At 32.4% G+C, this 13863-nt stretch overlaps 1 protein-coding gene across 1 annotated transcript in view; it reads right to left on the bottom strand.

The window, feature by feature from the left end:
• Abcd3 (ATP binding cassette subfamily D member 3) overlaps nt 1-13863 on the bottom strand; it is a 79191-nt gene that overhangs the window by 40544 nt on the left and 24784 nt on the right. Inside the window, exons 4-8 of the mRNA XM_010608035.3 lie at nt 13066-13154; nt 9245-9314; nt 7476-7573; nt 6982-7105; nt 4240-4296 (exon numbers count right to left, since the gene is read on the bottom strand). Coding sequence (XP_010606337.1) covers nt 4240-4296; nt 6982-7105; nt 7476-7573; nt 9245-9314; nt 13066-13154 — 438 coding nt within the window. The remainder of the gene's footprint in view (nt 1-4239; nt 4297-6981; nt 7106-7475; nt 7574-9244; nt 9315-13065; nt 13155-13863) is intronic.

Genomic DNA, 13863 nt, shown 5'->3' with positions numbered 1-13863 from the left:
CCTCAAAATGTATCCATTTTCGTATGACTGAATCTACTTTCTCATTCTTTATGGCTGAGTAGTATTCCATTTTATAGAAAAACCACATCTTCTTCATCCAGTTTCCAACTCATAGGCAAATGGGCTGTTTCCAAGTTTTAGCTATTACAAACTGTGCCGCTATAAACATGGATGTGCATATATCACTCTGGTACGATTCTTTTAATTCTTTTCGAAAGATACCCAGAAGAGGGATGGCTGGGTCAAATGGAATCTATAATCCAAGCTCTTTGAGGTATCTCCATATTGATTTCCATAGTGGTTGCACTAGTCTGCACTCCCACCAACAATGGAGAAGGGTCCCTTTCTCCCCACAATCCCACCAACATTTGTTATTGGTTGATTTTCTTGATAGCAGCCATTCTTTGTGGGGTGAGGTGGAATCTCAGTTTTGTTTTCATCTGCATCTCCCGAATGACCAGTGATGTGGAACATTTTTTCATATATTTACTTGCTGCTTTTACTTCTTTGTCTGAGAAATGTCTGTTCATTTCAGATGCCCATTTTTGAACCGGGTCTTTATATTTGGGAGGGCTGATTGTTTTGATTTCTTCATATATTCTAGATAATAGTCCTTTGTCTGAGGAGCAGCTGGTAAAATTTTTTTCCCACGTTATAGGTTGCCTCTTAGTTCTGTTGCTGTTTTTTTTTGTAGTGCAGAAGCTTTTTAATAAGATAAGATCTCAGTTGTTGACTCTTTCTGCTAGTTCCCATGCTACTGAGGATTTGTTCATAAAGTCTTTTCCTATGCCAATGTCTTCAAGAGTTCTGCCTAACTTATCTTCCAGCGAATTTAGTGTTTCTTTTTTTAATATTTAGATCTTTAATCCACTTGGATTTTAGTTTAGTGCATGGTGAAAAATAAGGGTCTAGTTTTAATCTTTGACAGGCTGAAATCCAGTTTTTCCAACATAATTACTTAAACAGGCTAGCTTTCCTCCACTGAGGATGGTCAGCTCCTTTGTCAAACATGATGTAGCTGAGTACATCTGCATTTGTTTTTGTGTCTTCCCATCTGTTCCACTGATCCTCCAGTCTGTTTCTTTGCCCGTACCATGCTGTTTTTATCACAGTCGCTTTGTAGTATAGTTTCAAATTGGCAATTGTTATAACCGCTGCTGTGTCTCTGTTGCCTAGGATGGCTTTTGCCATTTTAGGTCTCTTATGGTTCCAAATGAATTTTTGGATTCTTCTTTCTAGTTCTGTGAAATATAGTGTTGGAATTTCAATTGGCATTGCAGTGAATCTGTATAGCAGTTTTGGTAGTGTGGCCATTTTCACTGTTGATTCTTCCTAACCAGGAGCAGAGGATATCTTTCCATTTTCTTATATCGTCTTCAATCTCTTTTTTCAGAGTGAGTGCTGTAGTTTTCAGTGTAGAGGTCTTTTGCTTCTTTTGTTAGATTGATTCCTAAATACTTCATATTTTTGGATGCTATGGTGAAGAAAATTGTTTCCCCAATTTCTCTCTCAGTGAATCTGTTATCTGTGTACAAGAAGGCTATTGATTTTTGAGTGTTCACTTTGTAGCCAGCTACTCTGCTAAAAGTGTCAAGTCTAGTAGTGTTTTGGTGGAATTTTTTGGGTCTTCAAGTAGAGTATCATATCATCAGCAAATAATGACAGTTTAACTTCCTCCTTTCCTATCTTTATTGCTTTAATTTCTTTCTCTTGTCTAATTGCTGTGGCTAATGTTTCCAGAACTATATTGAAAAGGAGTGGGGATAGTGGGCATCCTTGTCTTGTTCCTGATTTTAACGTGGAGGTTTTCAGTTTTTGGCCATTTAATATGATGTTGGCTGTTGGTTTTTCATAGATAGCCTTTATTAAGTTGAGATACAGACCATCTATTCCAATTTTTTGCAGGTTTTTTATCATGAATGGGTGTTGAATTTTGTCAAATGCTTTTTCTGCATCTATTGAGATGATCTTGTGGTTTTTTGTCCTTGACTTTGTTAATATAGTGTATTACATTTATTGACTTACGTATGTTGAACCATCCTTGCATCCTTGGAATAAATCTGACTTGGTCAGGATGTATGATCTTCTTGATGATCCACTGTATTCTATTTGCTAGTATCTTAAGGATTTTTGCATCTATATTAAGGAGATTGGCCTATAGTTCTCTTTTTTAGTTGCATCTTTCCCTGGTTTGGGAATCAAAGTGACACTTGCTTCCAGGAATGAATTCAGAAGTATTGCTTCCCTTTCAACTTCATTGAAAAGTTTGAAGAGTAAAGGCAGTAGTTCTTCTCTAAATGTCTTGTAAAATTCAGCTGTGAATCCATCGGGACCTGGGCTTTTCTTTGTTGGTAAATTTTTAATTACATTTTCAATTTCACTGATTGTAATTGGGGTGTTTAAAATGTTTTTATTTTCTTTGTTCAATTTTGATAATTCATAAGTATCTAGAAATCTGTCCATTTCTTCTGTGTTTTCCATTTTATTTGAGTACAGGTTCTCAAAGTAGGTATTAATGATCCTCTGCATTTCTGTGGGATCTGTTGTGACTTTGCCGTTTTCATTCCTGATTGCATGGATCTGAGCCTTTTCTTTCCTTTTTTTGATAAGGTTAACTAAGGGTTTATCAATTTTATTTATTCTTTCAAAAAACCAACTCGATTCATTTATGTTTTGTATCATTTTCTTAGTTTTCATTGCATTGATTTCTGCTCTAATCTTTATAATTTTCTCTCTGTTTCGAGCTTTGGGTTTTTCTTGCTCTTGTTTTTCTAGGAGTCTAAGGTTCATCATTAGGTTGTTTATTTGAGCTTACTCTGTTTTCCTAGTGTGGGCATTCAGTGCTATGAATTTTCCATGTAGAACTGCTTTCATTGTGTCCCATAGATTCCTGTATGTTGTACTGGCATTTTCATTTATTTTCAAAAACTGTCTAATTTCTTCTCTAATTTCCTCTTTGATCCATTGATTGTTCAGGAGAGTGTTGTTCAATTTCCATGTGTTTGTGAAGTTCCTATCTCCAGCTTGACTGCACTATGATCTGATAATATACAGGGAATAACTTCGATTCTTTTGAATTTATTGAAACCTGTTCTGCGAGCTAGTTTGTGATTCTTCTTGGAGAATGACCCATATGCAGCTGAAAAGAATGTATGTTCTGATTTTGTGGGGTGGAACACTCTATAGACATCTATTAAGTCCATGCCTTCAAAAGCTTGGTTCAGTTCTAGTATTTCATTGTTGATTTTTTTGCCTAGATGATCTATTTGTGATAGTGGGGTACTTAGATCCCCCTCTACAATTGTATTAGTGCTTATTTGGTTCTTCATGTTTCTTAATATTTCTTTTATATAGTTGGGGGCATTAATATTTGCGGCATATGTTTATGATTGTCATATCTTCCTCTTGAATTGTTCCCTTTACAAGGATGTAGTGGCCCTCTTTGTCTCTTTTAATCAGTTTTGATTTGAAATTTACTTTGTCTGCGAATAAGATTGCTACCCCTGCTTTTTTCTTGGCTCTGGTCGCATGGAGAATTGTTTTCCATCCTTTCACTTTCAGTCTATGGGCTTCCTTTTGCACTAGGTGTGTTTCTTATATACAACATATTTTTGAGACAAGAGAATTTAAATAAACTGTTTTATCCTTTGCTTTGGAAAGCAATAAATACCACTATGTATATTTTCTATTAATCAAATACAAAATTCTATACATACATATACATAAAATAACCATGCTATTATATGGCTGTGTTATAAATATATAACATTACTTATTAAATGGCTACAGTTAGATTTCAGTGAGAATATTCAGAGAAAATTTAAAGGTGATCCTTGCCATCACAAATATCAGAGAAAGTTTGATAATACTCATGGGCCAGCCAATAATTTAATGTTATTATAAAATATTCTGAAACTATTATACTCATTCTAAATATACTGCTGATATTTTAACATTCAAATTTTGTATTAAAATGGCTGTTTGCAAATCTCTTTTTAGACATTAGTTTGAAAGAAGTGATATTATATTCAGTGTTTAAGTACTTCTGACTAGTGCCATAAAAAATATTTCAAGTATCTGCCGTAAGAGAAATTAAAAAGCAAAATTAGAATATTTTTAAGATCTTCATACATAATGTGAAGACATGTACTTTGAAATACAAAAAAAAATCTTAGATCATCAAGCTATTCACAACACAGTAATATAGCAATTTAAATGGTACAATAAAAGTAGACTCACCTGTGCTCCAATTGCACTTGTTAACTTGAAAATATACAAAACAATGTCTAAAAATGGCTGTAAAATAAATATCAGAATACAAAGAATTAGACCAATGAACTAGATTGCCTAGGCTAGACTGATAACTCATACATGTTCAATATAAAATGTTTTTTCAAAATTTAATACAAAATTATGAACATGTACAGTTCCCACATGGCATGATATACTATACATAGATCAATGAATGCACAAAAAATACAGTTCTTCTCTCAAGGAACTTAAAATGACAATAGCCTGAATAACACCTAATGACCATTAGGTGGGAGAAATGCTACTGTAATAATTAACAATAGCAAGTAATATGCAATATAATATAAAGACACTAAGAAAAATTACCCATTTTAACCCCAAATTTGCTATTCACTTTTCTTTCTATACATCTTCACTCATAAATTGAGAGGTTCTTTCTGCTGCAATATTTGAGTCAATTACTTTATTAGAACAATTATACACTGAAATAATTTTGTGATATAAAACTCAAGCTTCTAGAACTAGAATACATTAAGGTACTACTCCTCACACAGAGACAACTCAACTAATGTATTGTAAGTAGTGTACACTTGGAAATGTGTTTTGGGGATTGCAAATTGTGTTCATTCATTGTAAGTTTACAGCTACCCCCTTCAACTAACATTCACATTATTACAGGACAGATAACTTGGTTTATGAATTGGCTAATGCCAAGATCTACTTTTTCTTTCCACCTTTTTTTTCTTAAATATTAACAAGTTAGAAATACTTGTAAAATTCAAGTACATTTAAAAGTTAGTGACAAGTTAGGCATGATAGCCTACACCTGTAATCCCAGCTACTCAGGAGGCAGATGCATGAGGATTACAATTTCCAGGCCAGCCTGGGTAACAGCAAGACCTTGTCTCAAAATAAAAGTTTAAATAGGGCTAATGATGTAGCTCAGTAGTAGAGTGCCTACCTAGTATCCACAGAACCCTCGGTTCAATCCCCCTTTCAGATGCACAAAGACACAGTCAGACAGAGACACACACAGAGACACAGACAAAAATATCTAATAATTTAAGTCAGATAAATGAGATGTTTCAAACAGCAAACAGTGTAGTACAGAGTGACATTATAATTAATTTCATAATACTCTTCTCTCTATTGAACATGTGATAAGACCTGAGCAATAAATAGATTTGCAAAAGGGCCAACATAAAAGAACACATAACTTGTCCAGGAAATTGGCTATAAAATTACACGAACAAGCATGTAAAGGTATAAGATCCCAGTAATGAATGTAACTGTACTGTCTACCTAGAATGTACCAATAAATTCAATTAAAAAAATTACATGAACAATTTTAAACATTCACTTAGCTCCACCTTCCCCCACACTGAGAACAAATTTGAAACATAGTAATGGGAACAGAAAAGAAAGATGAATTACTGAGCTATTGTAGCTGTCCAAGTTCTTACAGTTTGGGATTAGTTAGCAAAGGCTTCTGGAGAGCTAAGGAGGAAGTAAAAAAGTATCTTAGTAGTGGTCTTATGCAAAGAGGATACACACTTTTCAAAGAATCTCCTCTCCTCTCCATCTACATGGTTGAAACAGAAGCATTCCTAGTGTTACAATATGACCCAGTCCCTTATACACAGCTTTTTGTCTTAAGACAGGCTATTTGGGTCAATTATAATCACAGGCAAAGATGCTATATTAGTCAGTTTGACACAAGTTCCTTCTCCAGATTAATGGCAGTCATGTGGATTAGAGAGGAAAGTGGAGCTTCTCAGATAATGATGGGAGGGATGGGAGGCAGATAATCTCATTCAATGCAGGAGACAATGACAATGAAGAATGTTTAATGAGAAGACTATAGCAAGTTTAAGGATAGTGAAATGAATGAGGCAAGAAAGAACTGTAGAAATTATCAAGAAGATAGAAACCTGGTTTAAGGCCTATCTGAATCAAGAGCTTTGGCAATATTCTGAGAAGACTAAAATAAAAATAAAATTAGAAAACTAAAATAAATTTACATCTTGTAAAAACGTTTGACAACTTAAATGACCTATTAGAATTAGGGATACTGAGCCAAGGATTTAGTTCAGTGGTGCCAACCCTGACTCACAAGTGCAAGGTCCTGAGTTTGATCCCAGGTACAAAAAAAAAAAAGAATTAGGGATACTGATACAGAGAAATGGGTAGGAAGCCCCTCATCTAGATTTACGGACATGGAACTGGAAACATAAATCGACAGTCAATTTTTTGTTGTTGTTGTTTGTTTTGAGACAGGGTCTCACTATGTAGTTGAGACTGTCCTGGAACTCACTATGTAGCCCAGGCTGGTCTCAAACTCACAGTGATCCTCCTGCCTCAGCCTCCCAAGCGCTGGGATTACAGGCCTGTGCTACCATGCCTGGCTGATAGTCAATTTTTAACAACTGTTAGAAATATAGGGCAAGAGATAAGAATTTAATGTCTGTTGTTTTACTGAAATCAGTCTTCAAAATTCTTACAGAGTCCTTATAAAACATTGTTTATCAGTTATGAGCTGTATCACCTTAGAAAAGTAACACAAAAATTAATTTTTATATAAGTAAAATTATTATAACCACACTAATTTTCTTATGAAAGTATTAAAATATGTGCATATATACTGTTGCATCAAATCAATTCTATGTAATTTGCTTAGATTCAAAATTCAAAAAAATGTAGCAAATAATTTTTTAAAAAGAAAAAACTTACCTTACTAAGATTTGAATATAGATCAACTACACTATTACAAAACTTTTCTACATCTTGTGTAAGCAGCTGGTCTGGATTAGCTATTCTGTTGTCCAGATTTCCCATTTTATAGTATGTGAAAGCCCTAAAATGGCAATAAAAAATGATCTTAAAACAAGTAGTTTTAGAAACAAAACAAAAATACTTAGATTATACCACCTATTGCAAATACATAGAAACAGAAAAGTCTGGAAAACCTAAAGACTGTCCTAACTTATTTTAGCGTGAAAGAATAGACCTGAGAAGGATAACTTGACAACCAATGGAAGAGCCAAGGTGAGATTCAAAATTACTGGACCAAAAGGCCGTTCCCAACATATTTCCAGAGCCATTTTCTTGAAAAACATACCTACCTGTATCTATGTATATATAAGTGTTTAAAAAACTATCCCCAATATCACAAATATTACTGTTCAACTTAACTATATTTAACTTTAAAATATACTGTCACTTACTGGAGATATTCCTCATAGAGGTATCTAGTGAGCCTCACTCGGAAGCACAATTTGAGCTCATTTAACCCATACTTCAAGAAGTTATTAACAAGAGAGATCTAAAATAAAGAAACAAGCAAACATTATCAGTTTTGCTTTACTTCTACTTAGTAAATTATAATTTACTTTTCTAGCATTTGCTGAATTCCCAAATCCTAAATCTTTATAAACAATGGTGTACAATGATACAATTTTGTTCTATTTTACTCACAATTTATAATAATATAAAGAGAATAAACTAAATCAAATGCAATTGGCTTAACTATCCTAAATTAAGCTTTACTTGAAACTTCATTTGAGAATAATTTTAATTAGAAGACATATCTTGACATCTTTCTTTTGTAAAAAAAATTTGTTGTCTAACTTAAAGACTTGCTTTTAGAAGTTCAGACATTTATGTTTATACCTTGTTTCCTACTGCCTGCACTACAAATCCAGACAATAGGATTCTATACATACTGTATATACATTTGTTTAAAAATGTTTTATTTTCCAGATTTTTAGAATAATTTTGACTATTCTTCAATAATTTTTATTAATCTTTTCTATCATATTAAAATTAATTCTTTCATAGTTTTGAACTCATTTATATTCCAAACTCAAACTTACTAAAAATGTTATCAAGCAGTGGTTGCAAAATACTGATCTTCTGTTGAATCTCAATCTTTGGTACAGTAAGTCCCCGACTTAGGAACATTTGAATTGCAAACTTTCACAGATAGGAATGGACCTCACATGATAAATGTTCCTAGATGTGAACAAATCACAGAAGTAGCTCATGTGTCTATCTTACCATTTTAAAGTCTATAAAAGTAATAATAATGTATTTACTGTTATACCCTCCAACACTGTACGATTTCAAGGTAACTGTAAAAGTAAATATAGTTTATTTATAGTATTTGTATATATGTTTGGTCTTTTTATGCTTTATATTGCATATCTGTGTCAAAGGTATAAGACTCACTTCACTGTACTTACTAATGAATCTGACTTATATAACATTCTTCCAGAAAGGAACTCATTCAACTAAGTCAAGAACTTATTGCATCTATGTTGTTTATCTCAATTTATCATTTAGAAAGTCTAAAATCTATGTGTACCAGCCTCAAACTTTATTAAACCTAGAGTTTCTTACATATTTTCAATTTAATTGGACTTTACAAAGTTCTCCTTTTCTATCCCCAAATTTAGAATACTAAAATTCTTACAATAACAATAAAATAAAGAACCAAGCTAAGAAAATCATGTTTCATACTGAGCAATTCATGTTTAATAAGTTCAGATCCTAAATTTCAGTTTATCCTAAAGTACATCTAGTGGTTCAACTTATAACAGGTAACAACAGCCTAAGCAGTACCTCTCAACTAGGATGATTTGTGTTCCCTGACTAACTTCCAATCTGGCAATTTCTGTAAACATTTTGTGGTTGTCACATTGTGAAACAGGGACTACTGTCATCAGAATGCTACTAAACATTGGAAAAAGTCTTGTCTGAATGTTAAAAACAAACAAAAGAACAAATCCACAGGCGTATGCAATAAATGGAACTTAGCCAAACATAGTTTAATTTTAAAGGTTTATATTGAAAAACTAGACTATCAATATCAACTACGAAACTAAACTCAAAATTGAAACCTAGTAATGCATCATAATCTTTAAAGAACTTAATAAGTAAATATCTTTAAAGATTATAACAAGATGAAGTAAAATTTTTAAAGAATTAAACTTACGAGAGGCATGGCAGCGATGAAGTTGAATAAGTACTTCCTGAAATCTTTTCTGCTACGACCAATGATACCACTGCAAACCACCACATGCAATGTGTTAGTTGCAAAAGAAGCAAAGCAAGACTAAAAAGGTATCTATAAAGCTTTAAAAATTATTCCCATAAATTGCCAATGAATGGAAAAAAGGAAAAAAATAATACGAAAAAAATAATTTTTACAATAACACATCTGAAACTTTTGAAATGTTATTTTAAAACAGCTTGCTTGAACCTCACTCTGCAAATGACAAAGTTATGAATGATAACTAGGGGCTGGGGATGTAGCTCAGTGTTAGGGACAGTGCTTAGCAAGGTGAGGGCCCTGGGTTCATCCCCCTCCCACCACGGCAAAAAAGAATAATGACTGCCCTGAAAAAAAATGCCAAAAGTGGGGGGAGGCTTAAGCTGCCATAAAAGTTTAGACAATTAAACAATTAAAAACTTTATAGCCCTAGGAATAGCTCAGTATCTGATATATCAAAATAGATTATGTCTGTTTTTAAAATTTTGATCCTCACCTATATGAACTACTAGCATAAGAAACACTAGGTAGGGAACAGCAAATTTTTACTTAAAGGGTTAAGAGTATTCTAAGCTTTTTGGGACATAAGTTCCCTGTTGGAACTACTTAGTCACTTCTGCCACTGTAAAGTAAAAGCAGCCAAAGAACAAACCCAACTGTGTTCTAAAGAAATTTTACCTAAACAGATGATCCATAGTGAGATTTTACCTGTGGGGTCCTAGTTTACCAACTCTGGGGCTAAATGATAGATCAGAGAAGACTCAGAATGGTTCTGTACAGGCTACAGTTCCCTTGACACAGTTCAACAGAATTGGGTCCTCTTTTATCTGATTTCCATGTATTTTACATATTTATCTGTTTCTAAAATATAAATTGAGAATTTAGAGTAAGGGTTTTACTACTTTATTAGAAAGTATGAAGGCCATTATTATATAAGTAACAAACCCCTGAGTAAGATATTTCTATGATTTACTAAAGAGGTATAACTTATTTGATCACAGAACTTTTTTTCTCAATAATTCTTACTAATATTTCCAAATGTTTTTTGGTTTTTTTGTTTGTTTGTTTGTTTTTTGGTACCAGGGATTGAACTCAGGATCTTGCACTTACGAGGCAGGCAATGGCACCACTGAGGTAAATCCCCAGCCCACCAAATGTCTGAGAAACAGTAAACTAAATGATTTAAACTTAACTTCTCATCAAAATAAAGTGTGTGGTACATTACAAAGCAATAATTTCTTTTTCATAAGGTAAATAAATTTGGGAAAACCTGGACTAAACAAAGCTAACAAATGTCTTTACCAAAATCTTCTCAAAAATTTTAATATATAATATATCTTCTTAATCCAGAGAGGAGTTTATAACACATAGCATTTCCCTGGGCAATACTCTGGGAAATATTACATTAGATTAATGGAAAAATTAATAGTCCAATTTTTAATACAACCCAAGCAAGTTTTAAAAACTGAACTACCAGAAAGTTCAAATGGAACCATAAAAAATGTTTGTAGCATAATATTAGAAACATTAGGCAATTAAGAAGAGTACAAAAAGTTTAGAAATTTAAGTTAAATTTGTTTGAACTAAAGGATATAAAATTAAAGTGATTTACTGCTGCCCAAGCTGTGAAACACACGATAAAATTTTGATAAAGCACATGCTATCATCATTCAGGAATGGTTTACCATTGGAGTGGCAGCTATAAATTTTAAAAATGGTTTCTTGAATAAGGCTTTTTTTCTGCTTATTATTCCACTGCAAAAGAAAAACAATACAATAATTTTATAATAGTTCTAATCATCATTACTTCCCAAATGACTTTATAAAAGAAGTTTGGTAATTTTAAAATGTTGCTTACTGCCAAATGGGTGAAAATAAAATATATCATTATGAGCAGATAAAGCAGCAACAAGTTCTGAAAGATTCTTGTCCATATCATGGAATTACTACAATTTCTATCTTTACTATTAAGATTTGTCTATGTTACAAAGTCATTGGCCATTACTAACAAACAAGTCTAAAATATGAAGACTCAAATGAAGTACACTGAAAACTATAACAAGTCTCTTGGAGACTCCTTTCAGCAAAAATATATGGATCTAGACCTACTTTGGAATATGCAAAAAGGTAAGAACAAATAAACCCAGTTACAACAGAACTTTCATAGTCAGATAAAGAAATACATTAATGTCTGAAATAAAATTGTGCCACATCATAGATGCACAATATCTTCAAACTTTTAGTTTGGCCAAATATTAAATATTAATATCTAACCAAATATCAAAGTTCTCATATATAGCAGAGGCTCAAAAATATTTCATTAGGAGAAAGTTAACAATCTTAAAATAACTATTTTACAAAAACTGGTGAATATGGGTTAGGAGCATAAGGAAGTTCCTTGTGCTATTCTTACAACATTTTTATAAGTTTGAAGAATATCAAAATAATGTTCAAAAAAATTTAAGCAATTTGTCAAAAAGATAAAAATATTAAAATTTTATAGTTAAATTTTAAAACTGAGTATCCTAATACATTGACTATTTAGTAGAGTTACAAATTGGCTCATACTACATAACTGCCTACTTGCCCATCATTACCAATTAAAGCACCACTTTTCTTGGAAATGCCTTTCCTTTGCAGGTTACGAAGAATTTGAAAAAATTAAAACTACCATCTATTCAATCAAAGTTGAAAATCCCTGATTTACAAAAATTATTATTATTATTATCTTAGATTACAAAAGTATGAAATCACAAAACCTGAATAAAAGGGGGAATTTTTTAAAATAAATAATTTCTACAATGTTACTATATGGGATTCCTTATAATTAACATATGGTTAATTTTATACTAACATGTACTATTACACTATTCACAATTGAGGCAACCTGTGTATTTTTACTGCAAGAAAATATAATTTGGGAGATTTTATTTTTATCAATAGGACATTTAAAATCACAAAAAGAAAAAAATTTACAAATCACATGAAAGGACATAAATGTCTTCACGAAAGGCTAAACAAATGCTCTCACACTAGGCTAACTCCCAGCTCACAGGACAAAAATTTTTTACTCTGACATTCAAATTGGCTGACAATAACTTCTTTATTACCAGACAAAAAGTGAATGGTTACAATAACCTGCGATTCTATCTAAAATTTTTGAAGTTTTAAAATTCAAAATTATCAAATGCAGTGATTAATAATATATAGAAAGATTATAATGAGAAAATATAAAAATCACTTTAACTTTGTAAGCAGAAATGTTGACCTAAAAACTTTTCTTTTTAAGCAGGCGGTGGCACCACTGAGCTAAATCCCCAGCCCAATATTTCTCTTGAATAAATGTGCTCAATGTAATTCACTGCAATGTTTTGGTATTTTCCTCCAAATTACCATACTAATTTCAAACATTCAACTTGGTTACTCTCTTAATCTGGATAATAGTACCTGTTGCACTGCATTTTAATTTTTGGTTCTACATCTCTAATAAACTCTCAGCTCAAAAAGGCTTGGTATAAAATTTCTCCCCTTCATGGCATGCATATGCATACATACACAACTCACACACTTCTATTATCAAGTAGCACAGTGCTTGACAAGTACATAGGAGACTAGCAATAAGAATTTTTCTATGTAAATGAACAAACACATAATTTAAGTGTCCTTTACCTAATTTAGAATCTACTTTTTGCTTACAAAGACAACACTTAAATGAGACAAATTAGTATTTTATACATACAGAAGAAAGGTGAATGGATACGTACCTTTCAATGAGTGTCCCATTTTGAATCATCCAAACATCACAATATGTTCGAGATACCAGCATAACAGCAATTAATATCAAGTATCCTGTCTAAAATAAAGCAAATGTAGAAAATTAAATTCATTTTAGAAAATTAAGGGATATTACTTGATAAAGATGTTTGTTTCTGAAATTCAAAGATTTGGGCCAGGGATTTAATGCTGTGCCATATCCGCTTCACAAGCACAAGGTCATGAGTTTGATCCCCAGTTAAAAAAAAAAAAAAAGGGAAGTGCCTGCCTTGCAAAATTCAAAGTTTTAAAATTGGCCTACTTTTTACCCGCTTCACAAGCACAAGGTCATGAGTTTGATCCCCAGTTAAAAAAAAAAAAAGGGAAGTGCCTGCCTTGCAAAATTCAAAGTTTTAAAATTGGCCTACTTTTTACCTATAAGCAGTTTTAAAATATAGTTCAAGAGAATTTAAAATTATAAATAAAAAAGGCCTCATAGATCATTATCTTTTTCATCCATAATTCAAAAGTAAACCTTAGGGACATCAAATGATTTGCCTCAGAATGGTCAATGAAAAAAGCTAGAAGCGTAATTAAGATTACCTTGAAATTTTCTTTTTTTGTTTGTTTTGTTTTGCTTTGTTTTCTGGTACTGGGGATGGAACTCAGGAACTTTCACTTGCAAAGCAGGCAGTGGCACCACTGCGCTAAATCCCCGGCCCTCTTGTTTTTTTGAATATACAACTTCAACAAAGAAAAATAATGGTTGATATATAAACAACCAACAAATATTAAAGCATATCTCTTTT

This window comes from Fukomys damarensis, unplaced genomic scaffold (assembly GCF_012274545.1).
Source record: "Fukomys damarensis isolate Sample0158 unplaced genomic scaffold, DMR_v1.0_HiC HiC_scaffold_33, whole genome shotgun sequence".
Taxonomy (NCBI): domain Eukaryota; kingdom Metazoa; phylum Chordata; class Mammalia; order Rodentia; family Bathyergidae; genus Fukomys; species Fukomys damarensis.
This window is presented reverse-complemented; position numbering and strand designations above follow the sequence as displayed.